This window comes from Phasianus colchicus, chromosome 6, assembly GCF_987193195.1.
Source record: "Phasianus colchicus chromosome 6, bPhaCol1.hap1.1, whole genome shotgun sequence".
In the NCBI taxonomy this organism is placed as follows: domain Eukaryota; kingdom Metazoa; phylum Chordata; class Aves; order Galliformes; family Phasianidae; genus Phasianus; species Phasianus colchicus.
Window position 1 is genome coordinate 7583392 of NC_143441.1, and position 22307 is coordinate 7605698.

At 39.8% G+C, this 22307-nt stretch overlaps 1 protein-coding gene across 12 annotated transcripts in view; it reads right to left on the reverse strand.

The window, feature by feature from the left end:
• The window catches only part of ELMO1 (engulfment and cell motility 1), a 295982-nt gene that overhangs the window by 169844 nt on the left and 103831 nt on the right, over window positions 1-22307 (reverse strand). For 11 of the 12 annotated variants that reach the window (XM_090142301.1, XM_090142300.1, XM_031590444.2 and 8 more), the window contains 5 exons: window positions 21156-21307; window positions 20187-20265; window positions 17213-17263; window positions 15403-15525; window positions 13999-14130 (listed from right to left, as the gene is read on the reverse strand). In XM_090142301.1, the coding sequence (XP_089998427.1) occupies window positions 13999-14130; window positions 15403-15525; window positions 17213-17263; window positions 20187-20265; window positions 21156-21307 (537 nt within the window). Of the gene's footprint in view, window positions 1-6993; window positions 7103-13998; window positions 14131-15402; window positions 15526-17212; window positions 17264-20186; window positions 20266-21155; window positions 21308-22307 lie in introns of those variants that run through there. The other variant, XM_090142303.1, reaches the window with a different exon arrangement.

The window sequence follows — 22307 nt, forward strand, 5'->3', positions numbered from 1 at the left end:
AAGTTAATGAAATGATACAAAATGTTTAACAATTGTACATAAATATTTATTTTAGCTTATGGCCAAAACATGCAAGTTCCATAGCCTAGCAACAAGAAAAAGAATCTCCAGACCTTTTTATTAAATGAAATGGAAGGTTTAAAGCCACGTTCTGCCAAATCTTGGGCCTCCTGAGTCAGAGCCTTTTAAGAATAAGACTATGACAAGAGCACCTTTTTACACTTCTGGTAAATTTATCTAAACCTGACCTTTCTGATGTAGCATTTGCCTCTGAGATTAAGGCAGACTGATTGAAACACCTTTCAGTATTGGTTCCCTTAAAAGAGAAAGAAAACCTACTTAAATTATAACAATTTAAGTAAAATCAAGGTAAAAATAATCACTACAAGGCTGTGTATCGAGGGGAAACCCACGTGGCATCAGCTGACTTAACTACTGCAGTTGCCTCTCCTATACATCATCACTCAGAATACCCGAATGAAAGGATGAATGAGATCCTACCTACCACAAAAACAATCAGCTCCAGTGAAGGATATGATGCTTATACCAAGTATGGAGGAATACCAGGTATGGAGGAATAGCAGAACAGCAGGACAAAAAGATGGGTGCTCCACCTTGAGCACTCAAGTGAATTACACTTCCTGCAGAACTTGGTGGGCATCACTGCTTTCTGACATGCTGTGGTGTTTGAGAACAGTGAACTTTGACAGGAACCTAAACACAGCATCAAGTACCTCAGAATAAAGTTGGGAGAGATCCTGCTCTCCTTTTAGGGTTTTCTGTAAAAGGGTTTCAGATTTTTCTTTTCCAAGCAAGCTACTTAAAATTGTTGCCATGTGAAGGGGAAAGGGGACAGTCTGTGTTTAGTTCAAATAAGGGTTGAGAGATAAGGCAGCTCTGTGTCTGAGAAAAACCCACTTCAAAATGAATCAACCGCACGAATTTATTTATTGCCTGTCAGCCAGATACAACAGCTATCAAAACTTAAAAACCAGGGAATTGAGCTGCAACATCATCCATGGCCAGGCATATGGACCCACAGTCCAACAATTTTAAAAAAGACTGCTGCTGCTACAGAGCTCTGTGGCCCTTCTTTTATCATCTATGACCAGATCAACCTTTCAGTGACTACAGAGATAAGCCAAAAACTACCCTATGTAAAATAAACTGTCAGCACCTATGATATTTTAGTTGCTTTTGAACCTAAATCCCCATAAGCAAACTGATTTTCTACAGCCAAATTTTCCGACAAACAAACAAACAAACAGGCTTTGTAGATACCAAAGAGAAGGATCTGGAAAATAAGGCCAATACTTTTTTAAAACCTTTGAGTCTATGCTTCTGTCTTAAAACAATGTTAGTGTATGCTCATACTGAAGCATATCTCATTTGCCCTCAGTAGTGAGGCAACTGAAAAAAAAAAGACTAGATCCTTATGCTGTGGAATTTCAGTTCACCAGACTTTCATTTTCTTCTGCATTTCTCAACAGGAATGGGAAATGTGAAGAGCTGGAGCTGCACTCTAAAAAATGAATATAAGTTTTGCCTGGCCTAAGCATTTTTCTGCTACACTTCTAAATTATTCCAGATCAACACCAAAAAGAGAATGGAGTTGCATCGAAATGGAGGAAGATTAAAATAACTAGGGGGCTTTTAAAGGAATACATACCAATACCTTTAGTGTAGGGGATATGTAACTAGTAAAGTACACCAAACAATCACAAGATTCATAATTCAGATATGGAAATGGTTTTAACTCAAAGAGGGAAAAAAAAAGGCAATTATTCCCAAATGAGTTGTTCTTCTCCTCGTTATCTCTTAATTTATTACAGGCCTAACTTAATGAATCCGCACATTCAAAGACAATCTCTTACCCAGGATATAATTCTACATAAGTCAACAAAGTTGAAATAATTTGTGTGCTTTACTGTTTAGTTCTCTTAAATCTTACATCAAGCAAAAGGCATGAGGAATGGGATAAGAGAAGAGTAAAGCAGTATGTACATGTAAATAATATATACGTTTATATGCATGCATGCAGACAGTGGAAAATTGTATAATTTTAAAGAAAAATGAGCTTTTGTAGTAACAATCATTAAATATTAATGATTGTGATAATGATTAATGTTAAATAAAGCTTACAACGTTTCACAAAGCTAACATTATTACTGTGCTAGCATTTGGTGTGCAATCAGCCACCTTGGGGAACCAGACAATGTCCATTCTATCAAAGAAAAACAACCTCATTATATCTGATTAGTTTTTGAAGGCTTGCTTCTTAAGCTTATTTCTTTTGCTCGCAAATTCTAAGGGATGTGCAGTACAAAGTATCAGGAAAAAGAAGTACAAGATCCACCTCTAAGAGAAGGGGGTTGAAAACAGTAAATGTAAGATAAGTCTTCTGTAACGATACACATACATGACACTCTTAACTCATTACCACCACCACATCCAAATTAATGGAGCTTGCCTGCCCCCAGGAGTTGATAACTGATATTCACAGTAAGTGAGTGACAAACAAGATTTCCTGACAGTATAAACATATGCAAGAAATGCAATGTTCTGTTGGCTCTAATTTTACATTAGGACATGTACTTTTTTAAACTGATTTTCTTCAGGACAGGCACATTCTTTTAATCAGAAGCACTTTAAGACCTTTATTTTACTTCTTCATAATTAAAAATATAGTAAAGTTAAACAAACAAACAAACAAACCTAAAAAAACCCTCTTTTGCCCTCTATCTATCATTAAGAAATGGATTAAAGGACAATTCCTCCAACTAAAATTTATATTAAGTACAAAATGATCCAAAAAGAACTAAAAAAAAAATAGTAGCAGTCTGATCATACAGACTCATTCGCACAGATTAAAACTACAGATACTTCATTCCAATTAGTTTTAACTTCATTCTTATAGTGATAATAAGAAAGGTCAAAGCAGCCCAGCAGCCCACCAATATTACATACAATTTTTTAAGCTGTTCTCTTCTGGGAGAACTAAAGCTATGGAGAATTCAGCAGTACATGGTAAAAAGGCTGGCTTATTCACGTTAACAGTGTGCAAATTGTTAGATATCCATTGCCTCTGACTAACAATTCTGGTAAATTGCACTCAGCTGCATGGTAAACAAGAACAATGCTTTAAACATATGGATTTGCTGGTCCCAGTTCTTGGTCAGCATGACTGAGCCCTGCACCCCTTCCTGTAGAATTACTGCCTCAGACCATCAGTACTACATTTATATAATCTTAATAGCCCCTCAAACGGAGATATCAAGCGTTGGGTACATCGTAAGGTCAGACTTTTCTGGTTACAAAACAGAATAATTTTTTATTTAAAAAAAATTCGTCAGGATTCCCCTTACTAAGTCTCATGCCTCCACTTTGCAGTAATTCCCTTGTATATCTTTGTTAACACACACAGTCAGCACGGCAAACAGTTTGTTTGTTCAGATTTACTGATCAACTCATGGCTTTCATCAGCCACCTCACATTCTGATCATTTTCCATTATACACCCAACACTGCAAGCACTTGGGCTAAGAACAGTATCTGCCCCTGTTACATACAGTAAGCAGTAAACTTAAAACTGTCAAAGACTCAAAGATTTCACTATTTATGCTTTCACGTGCTGTGACAGTGATATTTTATTGTGCTGATCTCAATGTCAGCTCAGGCCATGTTCTGCAAATCAGACCTATTTGTGATTAGCTCTTTAGCTACGTTCAAAATCTCACGTGTTACAGATCTGCAGAGATTGCTGGAAACAAAGAAATCCAGATTGCAAGAAAGCATCCCTATCTTTGTGCTTATTAGTCTTGCATAGACACTAGGACACAGGAACAAACTAATACTTCAAAGGGAAAAAATATCGGTATGTGGTAAACCAAAAAGAAACTGTGCTTATAGTTTTACAAGAAACTGTAATACGCAAGCAAAAAAAAAAAAGAACTTCATTCTCCCCAAGGTATCATTTAGGCTAAACAGCATCCAGCTGCTGGCATTCAACTCAGAAATGGGAACTTACAAAACAGTGGTTTCTAGTATTTCTAAGGCTGAAATGATTCTCTAAGTGATGCTATGAAAGTAAGCTGCTGAACAATCTGCATTTGGTAGGATGCTATTGCCCTCTGCTGTGTGATTCTATAAATTCAGTAGCAGCTTTCTTTGGAATACACGAGGTTCAGTGGATTCCAAAGAATGTCACGCCATATAAGCACAGCAAATGAAGGATTTATAACCCCAGGTGATGATTTAATATCATAATATTTAGTACTGAAGAAAACTAAAGAAAACAGTCCTGACAGACAGTCAGTACTGCTGTAAAAAGATCTAAGTCTTCACTTAGAAAATGTTCTGTGGGATTACAATGCAGAGCTGCGTGCTGTACAATGTTCTAGAATATTAAGCTAATAAAATTTAAATATTCCTTTGTTTTTCTACAATTGTAATGGGGATATGTTTGGGTTTGTTTGCTTGTTTTTAAGTAGAAATTAAAAAAAAAAAAAAGACTAAATCATCTCCATAATGATTCAGGAATTCTAACTATAAAATTAACAACTGGGCTTATCAATTGCAGCTCCTCCAAGCATTAGTACGCAGTAGTAATACCCTTAGTTGTATGCTTGGTATCATCAATCATTCACTTATATTTCCTTCCTCTATTCTATTTTCTTTGAATTTAAGTTTGTTTTTTGTTTGTTTTGCTTTCTTAATGCAGGTTTCAGTACCCCTACTTGTGGTTGCTCACCTGGGAATGTAGCTTCTTAGCTTATAAATAACACAAATTCCAAAGCATTCTGCTGTTGTATTCTGCTTTTAAATGCTTTTCTTAAAACAATTCCCCACAGAAAGTTTGTAACTATTTTTTGATTCAAAGGCTAGTAAGCTTTAAAAAGCACACTGTTGACACAAATGTTCTTTATCCCTCCGGATTCTTTAATTGTACACAGTAACAGGATCTTACTGTTGGAGTAAGATGATTTGGATTTTTTGTTGTCTCCCAAAAGAAACAAAACCTAAACAACATCAACAAAAAACCAACCTAACACTATAGACCCCACTTCAATAACTTCACTTCTCTCTCAGATACTGAAGCTGAAGATGCAGTTCATTCTCAATTAAAAAAAAAAAAAGATACCCCTGTTGAACAATAGTATTTTTTAGCTGAGAAAGTGCTGTATAAAATAGTGTTATTGAACTCGCTGCACTGGTTCTAGTTTACATGAAAATAAATAGGAGCTCTTCATTTTGGAGAGACCTATGTATTTAGTACACAAGGTAATTTCTGAGGTGCTGGAGCAGGTCCAAAGAAGGACAAGGCCAGTGAAGGGCTTGGAGAATATGGCCTATGAGGAGCAACTGAAGGAACTGGGGCTGTTTAGTCTGGGGAAGAGGAGGCTGAGGGGAGACCTTATTGCTCTCTTCAAATACCTGAAAGGTGATTGCAGCGAGAGTGGGGTTGGTCTCTTCTCACTGGTGACAGGATGAGGGGAAATGGCCTCAAGTTGTGCCAGGGGAGGTTTAGGTTGGATATCAGGAAAAACCTCTTCACAGAAAGAGTTGTGAAGCGCTGGAATAGGCTTCCCAGGGTGGTGGTTGAGTCACCATCCCTGGATGTGTTTAAAATCTGTTTGGATGTGGTGCTCAGGGACATGATTTAGCAGAGAGTTAGGGTAGTATGGTTAGGTTGTGGTTGGACTCGATGATCTTTCCAACCTGTGCTATTCTATGATTCCATAACTCTCTTCACTCAATGCAATCAAGACAAGCCAAATGGCTGGATAACGAGTTAAATGTTCCAACTTTTTATAGGACTTGAAGCCTTGCAAAGCACTGCATTTGTAGCAGTGAAGAATTCTTTCAATGGAATTTGACCAAAAATATAAATGACAGCTGCCTACTGAGAGCATGGAAGGTGAAAGCTGGCTTTTCTCCCAGGTGCTTAGTGCTGAAAGGACCTGAGGCACTGGGTTCACACTAGAGCACTGAAAACTCCCAGTCAGGCAAAAGGAAAGAACTGCCAACGCCAGGGTGCTCAGACATGGAACAGGCAGCCAGAAAGGCTGCAAATGTCCATCCTCTCCAGGGCAGAGATTGAATCTGTCCAAACTACTTCTCAGGAGGAGTGACTGATATCCAGCTGTTCTTTGTGCACTGCCATTGGAAGGCCTAGTTTCACTTCCAACCACTCATTCTGAGGCCAAGGAGAGAACAGGATGAGGACAACAGCCCCTAATTGGCCTTCCCATCCTCTGGATGCAAAACCCCAGCACCAGGCCCCAAGGATGCCACCTTCTCACGCTCCAGAGCCAGAGCTGAGGGATGGCAAAGGACAGCCGACACAACCACAGAAACTCCACTGCTTTTAATGACTGCCTCTCCCTCGGCTGCCTGTGGGGCATCACCATGCTTTGCTCCTCCTCCACCCCAGGCAGCTGCAGGGGGCTTGAGAAGCCCCTGCCCCACTGACCCTCTTGCTACATTCGTGCCACTGCCTCCCAGAAATGGCCGCAGGCCCCAACTGCCAGCCGCCATGTTTGGGCCAGCACCTGCTGCTCAGAATCCTGTTGCCATGGGCACCCAACTGCCCTCAACCCCAGTCCCTGAGCTGACACAGCCAAAGGCAGCAGCAGCTCTACTCTCAGAAAGAGATACTTTGTATTTCTTGCTATTTCCGAGGACGGGATGGAGCAGCCACCCTTAAAGAAGAGGCGGCTGCTGGAAGAGGCTGATGACATCGAGCCCATGGAGGTGGACCCGCCTGGCAGCCAAGAAGAGCCCATGGAGGTGGATCCACCTGTGGCAGATGAGCTGATGGAAGTGGATCCACCTCCATCGGGGCACACTGGCCATCTCTCTGCTGCTGCCAGGCCAACCAGGAAGAGGTCGCGCCCCAAATGCCATCGCAGGGGCGCCAGGATCCGTCCACCTCCCGCCAAACGGCCGCCTCGACGCCGGCGCTGATCCTCCCGTCCTGTAAGTTTGCCCTTACCCGGGAGAGCCCCAGCTCACAGCCATCCTGCGGGCTCACGTGGAGCCTCCATTGCCTGCTCCTTCTTCTTTTCACAGCCAAGGCTCCTACGAGCCCTTCCTTCCCCACCCCCTCCCTCGTCCCTTCCCAAGTCCTCTCATCTCTTCTTCACCAAGTCCTGAGGAAGAGGGCAGGGCAGGGACTGCCATCCTCGGAGCTGCTGTGCCGGGGCAGTGGGACGAGTCTGACAGAGGGACCTCAACTGCCGGGGGCCTCAAACATCACAGGGGCACAAGGATCCCGTAAGCTTACCTTTAGCTGGGAGGGAGATCCCCAACTCAGAGCCATCCCACAGGCTCACGTGGAGACTCTATTTTCTGGTAATCCTTCCCTCCACAGCCAAGGATCCCATGAGCCCATCCTTCATGTCCCACTCCCTCATTCCTACCCAGGGGGAGAGAAGGGATAAAAAGAAGTCACAGACGCAGCTGCTCCCGTGTTGAAGCAGATTTCAGTTTGGACAGGAAGAAGTGCTGAACTTCAGCAGGAAGATCCAATCCAGAGGCTTTGTTTGGACTTGAAAAGAAAGACTGGACCATCAACAATTAACAGTTCAAAATGAGAAAGAAGTAAAAAACAAAACTAAATAAACAATTTTTCATTTTAAAAAAGACAAGCACTGACTGTCTCTCTGCTTCAGGAAGCTTCGAGTTTGCACGCAGGTTCCCACGCCCCCTCCTTGCCTCCCGCACACAGAACGTACCCCGCAGCAGGACACGCTGCCCTCACTGCCAGCCCGAGGAACAGCCACCGCACTGCACACGCACACAGGCTGTCCCCTTGCCCTGCCTCAGCACCCTCTGCTATGTGGCAGGGATATTTCACATACACCTCATCAAGAACACAGTAAAAGAGCCCCTTTTGACTGCAGAAAAGGTAGTTCTACAGAACCAGAAAACTCACAGCATTTCACTTCCTCTCAGCAACTGACTGGTTAATAGAGATGCTTGAATTGAAGTACCAAGAATGAGCATTCATCAGGACAATCACATAATTAAAGCTAAATATTTCCATTGAAATTCATGACAGCTTCTCCCTAGGCGGTAGCTAGAAACATTCACCATGGCCATGTCTCTCTAGCAGCCTGTCTCAGTCTATGCTACAGCCCCAGCTTGCATCATGGCAGTGGCTCTGTTCTGAGCAGACACTCACCCACCACTCACAACCACCACACAATGTGTGCAGTCAGCAGTTCCTGGACTGACATCAGGAAACAGGGAGGACACGGGGTAGTGCTGACTCAATTATGGGAAATAATGGTGTGCAGTTAGATACAGTGGCTAAACACAGTCCTGTGAACAGTGAAAAACATGCAGCCTTGCTGTGTTTTGATATAGGAATTTGAGAATATATTTCAAGACGGCAAAAAAAAATCAAATATTTTTTTGCTATATTTGCAACTCCATTCTCAGTTCACATAAATATATTATCTGCAAATTTTTATATGGAACGTGTAGAGTTGCAGCTAGATACTCACCTCAAATATCTGATCCTGTCTCTCTTCCAGACCTTTATAAGCCTCATCTGACCAGAGAGAAATACCCCACCCTTCACAGTCACATTTTATTCATGTCACCACTGTTTGATACCATGCACCTTTGTTTTCAGCAATAAAGTACAGGAAGAGTAAAATTTCTCCAAAAAACTCTGATGAACACCTTGGAAGAGAACAGCTGCCACTCCTATCAAACCAGGGTGATGTGGTAGTGTCACAAAAACAAGGTCACGTATCCCACTGATTTTATGTTTTAGTTGCCCTCTTTTTTTAAGAAAAAATATTTACAATTAAAAGAATTGTTTTTGCTTATATACATTAACTATAACAGCAATGCTTCCTGTTTTATTATGTTGGCTGTCAATGTCAGAGGCAGATGTTGGTGGTATGGCAGTAGAGGTTGAACCTTCCCACCAGTATCCCATTACGTTTTGTTGCTGTGTGACCGATGGCAGCAGAGGGGCAGACTGATAAAGTGGCATCTGACATAGAGTGCATATGAAGCAAAGGTGAGTCACTGAATTTCTCCATGGAGAAAGCACCCATTGACAATTAAGGATGCTTGCTGAACATTTATGGAGACCAAACAGTGGACATGAGCACAGTAAGACAGTGGGTAGCATTTCAGTGTCAGTGGATCACCCCCACTGGTGCAGATCATAGAATCACAGAATGGCTTGGGTTGGAAGGGACCTCATGAATCTCCCAGCCCCCCTGCCACTGGCAGGGCCACCAACCTCCATATCTAATATTAGGCCAGGCCGAGGCCCATCCAACCTGGCCTTGAACACCTCCAGGGATGAGGCATACACAACCTCTCTGGGCAGCTGTTCCAGCACTTCACCACTCTCTCTGTAATGAATTTCCCCCTGACATCCAACCTAAATCTTCCCTCCCTCAACTTCAAACCATTTCCTCTTGCCCTGCTATTACCTACTCTTTCAGTTGACTTCCCTCCTGTTAGTAGGCTCCCTTTAGGTTCTAGAAGGCTGCAATGAGGTCACCCCACAGCCTTCTCCAGGCTGAACAAGCCCAGCTCCCTCAGCCTGTCTTCTCAGGGGAGATGCTCCAGCCCTCTGATCATCTTTGTGGCTCTCCTCTGGACCCTTTCCAACAGCTCCTTGTCTTTCTTGTATTGGGGGCTCCAGACCTGGACACAGCACTGCAGATGGGGCCTCACAAGGGCAGAGCAGAGAGAGATAAATCATCTCTCTGTCCCTGCTGGCCGCAGATGCTTATGAGCACAGATACAGGCTCTTGTTCATCACTAGCAAAAAAACATAGCTAATGGTAGCGACTATGTTGAAAGACAGTATTTTTTAGTTGAGAATGTCTTCTGTTTCCTGAATCCACCACTGTCAAACATAACGTATAATTCTTTTTCATAAAGGATCAACCTCTATAGTAATGAAATTTGTCCCTATCAATCCAATCAAAAAAAGCAAACTCTTGAATTGCTTGCCCATCGCTGCATTTTAATTTACCTATGACTTCTTTTATCTCAGTATTTATGAATGTGATAGCTGCAGAGCCTTCAGCCTGGTAAGTTTAACAAGCCAGTCTTTTTAAGTCACTTCTTCTAAGACATGTCTCTAATCATGTCACAAGTCTCATTTGCCCTCTGCACTCATCCTAAATTCAATCTGCACACAAACCACTACATAGGTAATTAAAATAATAGTCTTTTGGATGAATTCTCTAGAACATATTAAATGGCCTTAGGAATTCATCTGCTTTTCAATTATACTTCCAGATATATTCTAGGCTAACATTTGACTTTTTTTAGTAACTATGGTGCACAATCTCTCATCTTTGCCTTTTCCAATAGATACCTGCTTGTCAAAGGAATTATTGGCACTAGTCCTAAATTAACACCTTTACACTTTGTACCACTGAATAATATTTCATTCCTAATGCTCTGATTCAAAAGGTCACTTCATTTGTGCAGGACAGGTGATTCTTTTGTTGATGTGTCCCTCATTTGCTTCATCAGGTGAATTCATCAGCATATGTTCAGTCTTATGGCACCATCACTAGTTTTTTGTACGTTAAGCTCATGTCTGTCTTTATAAGAACTTCTGACCATTCTAAACTTCCCTTTTAATTATCATCTTTTTGTCAGACTGGCTTCCTATCTCCTGTACTCATTATATTTTTCTACACCGATAAATTCCAGCACAGCAAATGGCACAATTAAGAAATCATTTTCCATTCTGCATGCATGCAAACAATGTATATGCTACCAAAGTCTAAACAAACAAACAAAAAGAAAAACAAAAAAGCTCTACACAATGCAAGCTTGGAAAAAAAAAATACTTGAACAGTTTGTTTTTTTTTAAACTTCTTACACTGTTTTGAATTTGGTCAGATCTGCCTCTAAATTTAAAAGCATTCACTACAACTTCTTTCTGAGACGTCTTTCAGATATCTCTGAAATAACATAAAATTATGTTATTATCAGCAAGTCTACAAACCTCTACTTTAATATAAGAACTGCCATACATAAATACTGATTGGGAATCCCCTGGCAAAAGAGATTTTAAGATTGAAAAGAAAACCAAAACAAAATTAAATGAAATTCAGGCTATTTAATTTGCTCTTGCCTCAGAAAAATAGTTTCATAGGATGGAGAGCAGCTTCCATCTCCTAGTCGAGTCATCTTCTCTTGTATTCGTCAGTGTTTTAGTAAATCTCCTCAAGAATGTCTCTTTTGAAAATCTCTGTCCATAATAAACTTCACACAAGTCATCACAACCATCTGGAATGGTCCTGTGGTTTCTTTAACTGAATATAGGTTTCTAAGAATGTAGTTTTACAAATGGCACTGAGAACTTCTGAAACTAAACCTGGACTTTCTCTTTTGTTGACAATACATTTGCAATGTGGCAAAACTTTTTGATGTGGCTGAGAAAAATAAATAGAATTCCTGCATTTCCCATGCAGAAAGAGAACAAGCAGTCCAAGAACAGCCAAATGGCTAGACCATGGTTTTGCTCTCTCACTCAGGAAGAACGTTTGATCAGTTCAAGAAATTATTTTGATCACCACTACCAGTGGAACAAATGAAGACAGCATTTAAAGGCAGCCACTCAATTCATTGGTTTTCTTCTTGGGTTAAACAGCTACAACAAGGGGGAAAGAAACTCCCTGGTATTCACAGAATAGTTCCATTTGCTAATGTATCCTACCTACATTTTCAAAAGACACTTTAGCAACAGAGTTAAAAGGAGAAAGGGAAGGAAGCCAAGCTAACTAAAGACTAGTCAGGCATATCCTGTGTATGATGTTGTCAGATTCATAGCCTGAACTCCACAACAGGCCCTTCTTCCCCAGTCGTGAAAGTTCAATTCCTTTTCAGCTCTGGGAAATGTTATATATAACATGTAACCTGTACTCTCTGCTCAAAGTAAAATTTCTGTACAAGAGCAGAGTAACCACCCTCACAATTTACAGTTAAGGTTCTATACTTCATCATTCTGTTGTCTCCCTCCCTTGGGATCCTTGTCATGGTGCCCTGAAAAGCTCACATTCCCATATTTCTTATCTCACGTTACGCTTTCCTTTTTTTTTTCCTTCCATGTTTTCTTACCTGCTTGTATTTCAGCTCCCATTCTCTCACAGAGTTTGACCCCCATTCCCCATTGGATGGCTATCAGAGTTGCACAGCAAACATTGCTGCTGTAACCCTTGAATACAGCTGATCTCTGTAGGCTTCCTAATGAACAGCCCAAATGAGAATAATGAAGAAAAGTCCCTGCTGCACAGACACAGCAAGAGCTCCTGCAAACTCAGACAAGGCAGTAACACATTTTGGTTCACAGCAAGTGTCTCCTTCAAACTGGTATCAGTTCAAATGCACTGTTGTTAATGATGACTTCAGCTCTGCAGAATCAACAGATACCCCGTGGGACAAACAAAAGCATTGGAAGAACAAGTGCTGGCCTGCAATCCTATTGATATTTAGTCTTTTTAAACAGGAGGGAAACAGGAATAGAATTCAGAAAATGTGCGTGCTAGTCTTGGTGCAGCTTGTATCAGATGCTTTATTACATAGTTTTTCAGCTCCAACTTCAACAAGGCAAGATAAGGCTTTTAGTGGTGCAAGACGCTGAAGAGATTCCAGTGACAGTGGGAGCTGTGCATCTTCATCCTCTGATAAAACTTGAGTGCACAGCAGATATCCAAAAGTGATCAGCCACAATTAGAGAACACTTGTTTTAAATTTGACTTCTTTTATTTTTCTATATGCCATAATCTCTGTTTGTACATAATCTTCCACCGTGAAGTTACTACACCTCATCATTCCCTCTTGTCCCATCCCTAATCTAGCTTTGTCATCATTTCCTTCTTTGCCAGTGGTTAATTTTCCATTACCTATAATATAAGGTCTGTGTGGCCCCATTTTTGTTCTTATTCATCACAGGCAGAAAGTCTACATCCAGCTCATACATCTATAAACCAGGGCCTGCATTTTTCTTCAGGCTTTAAGGGCCCAAAGTCCTCTGTTCATCTCACACATGAATTGCTTAGAAGCTGAGATAGCAATGATCTTCTGTAACACAGGAGGTGAGAACAGACTGACTGACAATGACAAAAAAAGCCCACACTGAGATTCAAAAGCTTCCTCATATCACTGATTTTACAACCATACTTACAACTCTAAAATGCCAAGTTCTTTCCCTTCCCTCTACTTACTTAAGACTCCTTACAGATGCATTAGCACTGATACAGAAGCATTTTTTCCTCACTCATCAGTGATGAAAACAACTACAAGAACCCAGAAAATCTCGTCCCAAAACCACAAGGAAACTGGATAATACTGAGCCCCAGGCTCAGCCCCAGCCTGAGCCAGAACTGAGCAAAGCACATAAACTGCACAGTGTGCTTGCACCAGTGCTTAAAACCACCCCATCTGTATCTGTGGCTACTGTACTATATTCAGTGTATATTTGTCATGCCAACAGCAAAGTAATGAATCATGCAAGATGTGAAGCATACAATTTCATCTATGGAGAAAGAAAATCACATACTAACCATAACCCTACCCTCAGATGAAAGGAGTTCAAGCAAACAAAACACAAGGTCCTACAAGTAAATACCATAAAAGAGAGCTACCTTTGATTTACTGTGGTCATCACTACACTCTGTTAGTAAGAGCACAGTAACAGGTCTGCCACAGATCCATTAGACAATGCGTGTTCATCAAAGATTCCATGAAGTTAAATTAAATATGGTATGATATACAAAATTGTGCTTCAAACTCAGATGGTTATTTCTTCCATTTAACTCTAACTTCTGCTAAGCAATCATTTGAGGTTAAAAAGATTTGCAAAAAGACGAAGAAATTATGCTGATCTCCTGTTGGCAACAGCCAGAAGATCAAGTAAGAGATTTGACTGATTAGAGAATGTACTGCAACAGATGCATTCAGCCATTTCCAATGTATGATCACTCCGGGTTAAAATACTCACAATAAATCCAAGTTTTTTGTAGTCTCGAGTATACATAGATTTGCGTTTCTCAATACTGCCACTACTGTTGTTAGGTTCCAATTCTGCATCAAATGCAATTCTTCGCAGTTCAAATATGATATCCCGCTGAGCCTGAGTCAAAACAAGTGTTAAAAACGATTGTTACAAATAACTCTCATTTTAATAATCAGTTCCACAAAGACTGTTTCAAAACAGCTCAAACCTTAATCTGAAATTGTTACTTGTTTCTCAAAGACTGTCAACAAGAATCACTTTGTGGTTCTTATTTTCGGAAGGTCTCACATGCAGAGATGCTTAAATGTTGATTTCTGGAAGTCGGACTCATGTTAGCAAGGTCACTAACTATGCATTTCATTTTAACCACAGCCATGAAACTACAGAAGCCAAGAGATCACCACCATTTCAAATTAAGCTGATACTTGGGCTTTGCTTACTTTGCTGACTTACATTGAAATGGCTTAACACTCCGTGACTTTTTTGGTGACTGTCCATTTCTGTTGGCAAGGAAATGGGCAAGAAAGGACTTGCTGCAGTTACACATAACTGGAAATGCCTCAAGACGTAACTACCCTACCATCAATGCTATCTCAATTCCTCTACTGAGATATGCACTAGGTAGCTACATTTACATTCTCCTAAGAGTCAAACTTTCCTGTCTCAAACTAAAGAAACAGGAAGAGCAAAATTACGATGTTATTTAAGTTTATGTTTTCATCTTTCCCTCTCATCTCCTTTTCTTCAAATCATCAGTAAGTCTTGACACACCTCCCTCCTAAAAATGAAAACAGCTTCCCCTTCGTACATGGCCTTAAAAAGGAAAAATCAACAGAACTCATCTTCTCTATTTCTCACTGATTCTATAGCAACACTTGAACCTCTTTGGGAAGTCTCATTTTGCACAATGAATAGCATTAAAGCTGGTGTGTGGACACAATGAGTAATAAGATGAACAACTACTGCACAGGTTCACAGCAACAAAAATGTGTTTGCTTGTAACACCAGCTGAGTTCAGTCCTAGAGTGTTAGATTTAAACATCCATTTTTGCCTTACTGGAGTACTTTTATGGACTATGCATCTCCATTGGTTCTGACAAATATAAAAATGAAAAGTTTCACTTCAGAGCTTTAAATCAGGATGAAAGCAAATTCAGTTCATGAAACAACATACTAAAGAGAAAGGCCTGACCATTTTGCTATACTTCTGTACATGTAATACAATAGTCAGTTCATCTTTTGACATACAGAAAACACAACTGAACGTCATATCCTGAAAGAGATTATGCAAGCATTTCTGGCAGTGTCTTCTCCTCCATAAAGAGATTTAGACACAGCAATGAGTAGTTAACTTCTTCCTGTTCTGATAAGATCATATTAGATACTTACCTGATCCTGTGGATCCATTTTTGTCATCATTCTGTCTTCCAGAAGGTTAAACGTAAGTACTTGGAGAACATAAAGTTGATGTGCCATTTCATTATTGATGGCCCTCTGTGCCCTGATAACATGCTGTAAAGGAAAGATAGACTGCAGTGAATGCCACTGTATCAGGAAATCACATAAGTTGGACTCGGGTGTTTCCAAGTATGTGTTGATAGGTAATGGTTTAATTTTTTTCTGGAATATGTATACACCAAGACTACTGCCGCCGGTTTAGGTATTCAGATGAAATATAGGCTTCATAAGAAATTTTAAGGAATGGGACTTTACACTAACAATGCACCGATGCTTCCTCCTTTAAGCCACTACACTGAGCCAGTGAGAAGTGGTGAAAACAAAACAAAATAAAACAAAGAAGAAAAATAGTAGGGAGCCACTCTGTAGAAAAGTTAACTCCCTACCAAGAGCGTTAGAGATGTGCATTATCATAGAAGTGAGCATGTTCAAAAACATTTATGAGAGTAGCTCCCTCAGCAGAAAAGTACTTAAGATGCCAACACAAAGTTACAGTGACACAACAGTGCTTCTGCTGCTGTCAGAGCTAACGTCATATGGCAATCTCACCTCTAGCAGATGTGATCTACGTGAGGAAGATGGCTTAGAAATGCATTAGCATACAATAGCCTATGCATACAATACAGAATTACCCCATTCACAAAGCAGTTACCAACTGGTGGGTAATTTAAAAATCCCTTCTGTTGTGTCTAAAACCAAACAGCCACAGGGAAAACAGACCCAAGTTACCAAACACAGTAGGGAAGACATAAGGAAAGTCATGTAGGAGATGAGTACAACAACTGAAACTGGATTTCACTGAAGCTTCAGAGAAAAAAATAAAAGCTATCTGCCAAAAGCTACTGATGTAGCATTTTATGACAGTAAATGAACACTTAAGAATATTATCCATATGCTTCTACCAAATTTCTTACGATCACAAGCAAAGCAAAACCATGCCTTATGAAACAAATTCCCTGTCTTTTTTTGTGTATGAGTTTGTTGTTGCTGTTTCTTTTGCATGTATCACTAAAATAATGACAGTGAGTGAGAAAGGGAAAAGGTTTGTTTATTTGTTGCTGTTTGCTTTTGCTTTATCGCCCACTAACTCACAACAGATACTGAACTCACTCTTTTTATGAAGAAGTTTACCTTATTCCCTTCAAGAACTAATCTATGCTAAGGTTGATGTCAAAATCCCTATGATTTCCCAAGATAGTTTAAGTAAGGCTTTTATATTACATTCATTAACTTCGTTCTGGGCTACATATATTCTGCTTCCTTTGTGCAAGTGGCAACAAATTGTGTGCAATTTGATATCAAGATACAGAGTCACCTGTAGAACCAAAAAACACAGAGGCTGATTTTGCACAATGGAAAGCCCTGTGCGGCTTGCATAGTTTTCATCAGGTCAAAAACTTAACACAAAGGACTTACTACACATCCTTCAGACATTCCCTAGACTTCACACATAAGTTCACACTCTCAATGGGAAGAAAATCCCTGAGATACTATTTTTTTTTTTCTGCACTGTACTGTCATGAAGAAATAAAAATTTATTGGGCTGGAAGAACACCATTTCAGATCATCAGTTTTGTACCCACTCAATAACAAGATCTTCATCTTGTACATTAAAGGATTCCAAATGTATCAAAATCCAAAGAGCAATTAAAATACATGAGGATAAAACCTATGCACATAAAAACTCAATCCAGCTTTTCTCCCTGCTAGTGAAAAGCAATGTTGAAAATGATATACTTACAGTTAGGATAATGGAGCGGAGCTGCTTTTGTGCCAAAATGTTTGCCATTTCCTGATTTAGAAAAAAATAAATAAACAGAAACAGGTATTTTAGTGCTATTCCTATAGCAACATACCAATTGATAAGGTTCAAGTCTTAAGTTTCTTCAGTGTTTCTTGTAAGCAAAATGAAGCAGCTTATCAACTACAACTTTAAGAGTTATTTTGGTGCCACAAACTCAAGATTACTTCGCTGTGAAAAAGGGGACAGAGTGAAAGGTACATCAAGCTGAAGACTTTGGTGATCCAGTAAGATCTCAGAGGAGACTTCTGTAGGTTAAACAGTGCTTTTTCCACACATCTCTTCAAGCACAATTCCCCCCTCACAACTCCCATTCCTCAACAACATAGCATGAACACCTTTCAATCTGTCAGGCAGGGCTTTAAAATCAGACATCAAAAAACATGCACATTTATATTAATATTTTGACTGTTTCAAAGTCACATTTTCTAATTTTTAGATTGCAACTCGATGCTGTTTTTTCATAGTAACTAATACTTCTCCCCTGTATGTTGGTAGCAGTGCTGGCACTGGTCCACTGTTTTGCCTCCAACTAGTTTCTTTTTCCAGAAGTAACGGCCAAGTCCCTATCAGCCAGGATGTTTTGACTTTCTCTCTTAGGCATCTGGCCTTGGCTGACCATGCTGCAAACTACCCTAAAATGCACAGGAGAGAGTATTTTACACTGATAAAGCATGAGAGCCTGGTCTCCTGAATCGTGCCTAACAAGCACGTATCCTGTTTTTAACTTTCACATTTTCCATGTATATAGAAATGTGTCTGCATGGATGTGAACACACACTAACATATGTATTTCATACATCAATGCAACTAACACTTAGAAATTACCATGCATGTATTTTTAAATTCCTATTTGAAAAATGTACAATGTATGAATTTGGTTAATGTGGGTAATGTATTGCACTCTGCTATTTAGGTACTGCTTGCTTACATGAATAAAACAGCTAATAACAAACCTTACCCTCATACTTCTAATCAATGATCTATAAGTGTATCACAGTCCTACATAATACAGCACAGCAAATCAATGCAGACACTTGCTTAAGGACATTCTTAGAATGCACTATCATTTGGTACAGTTGGCATCACATCAAAATTTTGTTCACATAGGAATAATGAGGAAGAAAGAAGGGACCAAAACCAAGAGAATCTCAGCTTATAGTTTTTTAAGCTTTTTTTTTTTTTTCTGGCAAAGCTGCTTTCAATTGCACATTACAGCTGAAGAATGAATGATACAGATGCATCAATCCTCTATGGAAATGCCCAACTGAACTGCAGGGGGAGTGCCAGGAACATGATATAACTCATGTTGCACAGCACAGACTGGCTTTGTTAATGTGTATCTATACCCAGCAAAAAGATGGACAGGCAAATAATGAGATAGGGTGTTCTTTTTTATTTATTTATTTTGCATTCAAGACTAAAACTGAAAAATTATTTCACTTTTTGGAGACAATCAAGGTGTTACTTGATTCGTATATGTGGAAGTTAAAATGCTGTTACTAGAATATCATTTTTGTCCATTGAACCAAAAACTGTGACAGGATCAACAAGAATTCATAAAGCCTATTACCACAGCAAAACCACCTTTGTCTGCAAGGCTATTAGCAGCTGATGAGCTGTCTTTTCTTAAAAAAAAAAAAAAGTACTGTAGTAACAGAGGAGAACAAAAATTATGTGACAGAATTTGCCACCTCATTTTCCATAGCAACATGTCCCCGTGAAAATGCAGACAAGCGGGGGGGCAAAAAAGCTCTTCAAACATTCACAGTATCATTTCACTGCACATCTCTTTTCTAATATATGAAGTTCTCTTTCCTCATTTTTAAGTAACCTATATTTTTTCTAGATGATTTAGTCCTTGACAATGGCAGAGGAAGCAAGGCAACAAGATAATCCTCATTAAAAAAGAAAAACTTTGAATCTCTTGGCTTTTTGCATTACAGAAATGGGCGTGTAAGTGTTTAAAAAAAAAAAAAGTAAAGAAAAGGCAGATACCAGTGTGAATTTAAATCCTTTCCTTAACTGCAAGACAGTCACTCACATCACACCAGTCCCCCGAGCATGGAAGCAGAGAGGGTGCCTCCTTGCATCATTTTGGTGCAGGACTAGTACAGAACTTGTTCAAGTTCTGGCAATCTGCAGACATTTCTCACATGCTCTTGTGGAATAAGGTTTTGCACAAGTGAAGTTTTTACTCCACAGTTTCTATTTCCATTTATATTTTGTGTTAGTGTTCGTTTCAACATTCTCCAGTGTTGAAAAGTGCAAATAAGTCTAAGACAAATCCTCATGAGGATTTATCAGCAGCTCTCAATGACCTCGTTTTGGTCACCACAAGAACTATCATCATGGTTCCTGGTGATGGAAATACTAAATAAATAAATGACTAACTCTGTTTTGACACAAGCTAATTACTTGATAAACATGGATGAAACTCCTCTATTTCATAACACATCACATTCAATCGTTTAGCATCAGCTAGCAATCTTGAAGTATTTCCTTTTGAAGCTTCTGATCTCTGGCCCTAAAGTTAACTTAAAATAGTGCACTGACATTCATGAAATGCTTACATGCCGAGATAGTCCCATTATCAAAAGGAACACATTTCTTATTAAGAAATCTGGAGGGGGAAATGACTTACCAAAAAATAGCCTGGGTTTACAAGCTGTGCTGGCAAAGAGTTCAGTACAATAAATACTACAGCCAGCCACAGTCAATATGGTTCATGTGAGGTTACAGGGAACTACAGAATCGCAGAAGAATGCTTAACCCTTCCTAATACTGGTACAAGACAGAGGTAATCCACTAAAATGAATACTATTTCACCAGTGACAGTAGTGACTGGGACAACTACATGTATGAATATAGCGTGTTTCCTACAAATACATGGATATAAACCCCAACAACTGACCTGCCTCTTGTCATCTGGGGCTTTAAGGAAAAGAGCATTTATTACTGCAATGGTATACGTCTGGATTTCTTGGTCTGTCCTGTTTGGGAGAAAATAATAAACATGAGATATGAGCACGAACACACAAGCTATAGAAACTGATTTTCCAGTTGTATTACTATTAGTAGAAGCTCAGGGACTGTTTGCACTTCGAGTTACTCATATAAAAGTTAGGTAATTAGTCATTCAGGTTCTCTCTATTATTAGTAAGAGAAACATGATGCTCAGCATTCAAGAAAGGTGAAATGAGTAACAACCTCAAAGTGCCATTAATCCTCCACTGATTACAGCAGGAGCTCAGACAATGAGCTCCAGCCAGATGCCCAGATGCCCCAGCTACAGTTGGGAAGAAGAAACTCTAAATGGCTCTGAAGAAACCCTTGTTGATATTAAAAGCTTTCCAGGTGAGTAGAAAATGCCTCAGCCAGGAGGTATGCATACCAGTTTAAAATGCATTATAAAGTGCTAAAGGAAGTGGTTTCCATGCACTGAATAGCAGTGCATTATTGTTAAAGAAAAGACTTGTCTCTTTCTAAATGTACCTTCAACAGAAGTTGACCAGGTTTTGTCTTACACGTTTCCCAGAGGCTGACTGGCAAAACCATACCATCCCTATGCTGATGGTGCTAAGCATTTAACCACAGCCAATACTAGGTGCTCTCCTTTTCCTCCCCATTTCTAACCACACAGGCAGCTTTGCACTAAGAAAAACTAAATTAGTAGTAGAAGTAATAATACTAGAAGTCTACGTTCAAGCTACTCCAGAAAGCTGGCTATTTGCCATTCAGCCACTTACAACAGATGTGGAAGTTATGCAGGAGATTTCTGGTCTTTATATCAATCCTTTTCTAAATGCTGTGCTCATTTGGAAGAATAAAAATGAAAAAAAAAAAAACAACAGCATATCAAGTGGCATTTGAATATACTCACCCCTGGAGATGAGGGATTAGCTGCCCAATTGTGATCTCCTGTGCCACCTTCTGGTACAGGTCATGGCTATTGAGCACCATCGATTCCAGGATTGCTAGTGACCGTTGTAAGATAGAGATGTCTGAGGCAAATTTGTTCACATAGCTTGCTATCTACAAATTAAGACATTTAGAGAATTTAAGTCTTCTGATAAAACCGGGAAAAAGGAAGAAACAAACTGTAGAGTTGGCTCAGAACAGTGTTGAGAGTAAAAGTAGTCTTGACGACATGCCAGGCATCTGTTAATACCTGAGAGCAGTCAGCCAGGCACTGCAGGAACCTTCAGAGGACACGGTGGCAGCAGATTTTTCAGCTGGCATGAATCACCTCAGATTTATGTCAATACTAATACCCGCAAAATATATGCTTCTGTATTAAGTTATGCATGAGATAAATCAGCATTAAAGAACGATAGATGCTGCGTTTTTTTCTAAGGGAAACTTTGGAAAGGATAACAAAAATTCTGCTCATTTTTTTCCAGTATCTGTGCAGCCTGAGCTCTCTAAACAAGCTCCTCGGCTCAGAGCAATGGTTGCAAAAGAAAAATTCACATCTAACTTTCTGGCAAAACGCATCTCCAGCAAAATATGCTATATTTTTCTTTCTTCTTTTTACCAACAATAGCTCTCTCCAGATTACAAATTACAAATTACAAAACTCACTTGATTACCATTTATTGGCACACTTGATTGTGTAACTCTAAATACAATCTAGTCTTGCTGTTTGTGCATTCATTTCTGTCACTCCTACTGAAAGCTGCTATGAAGGAAAGGCACACTGGTAGAAACCATGTGGCAGCATGCGTTCCTTTGCACGCTCCACAGCCTTCTCCCAGGGAAGACTCTCATCTTCTGCTGACAAAGGAACACAGAACTGCTTGGGTTTTCCTCAGATGTAGCAATATCAGCAGAGACAAGCAAAAACGTACCCGAGGAAGTACAGACAAACAGAAAAAAAAAGTCCTGTGACCAGTTATTTATTTTTTGTAGCCAAGTAATAGACTTGAGACGGGGTCACTGCAGCCTATTAAATACATTCTTTCCAGAAAACCTCTAGTCCTTCCATTCTCAAGTAGTCACACTTCAGGACACTAATGCGGTTTTGATACTGGAA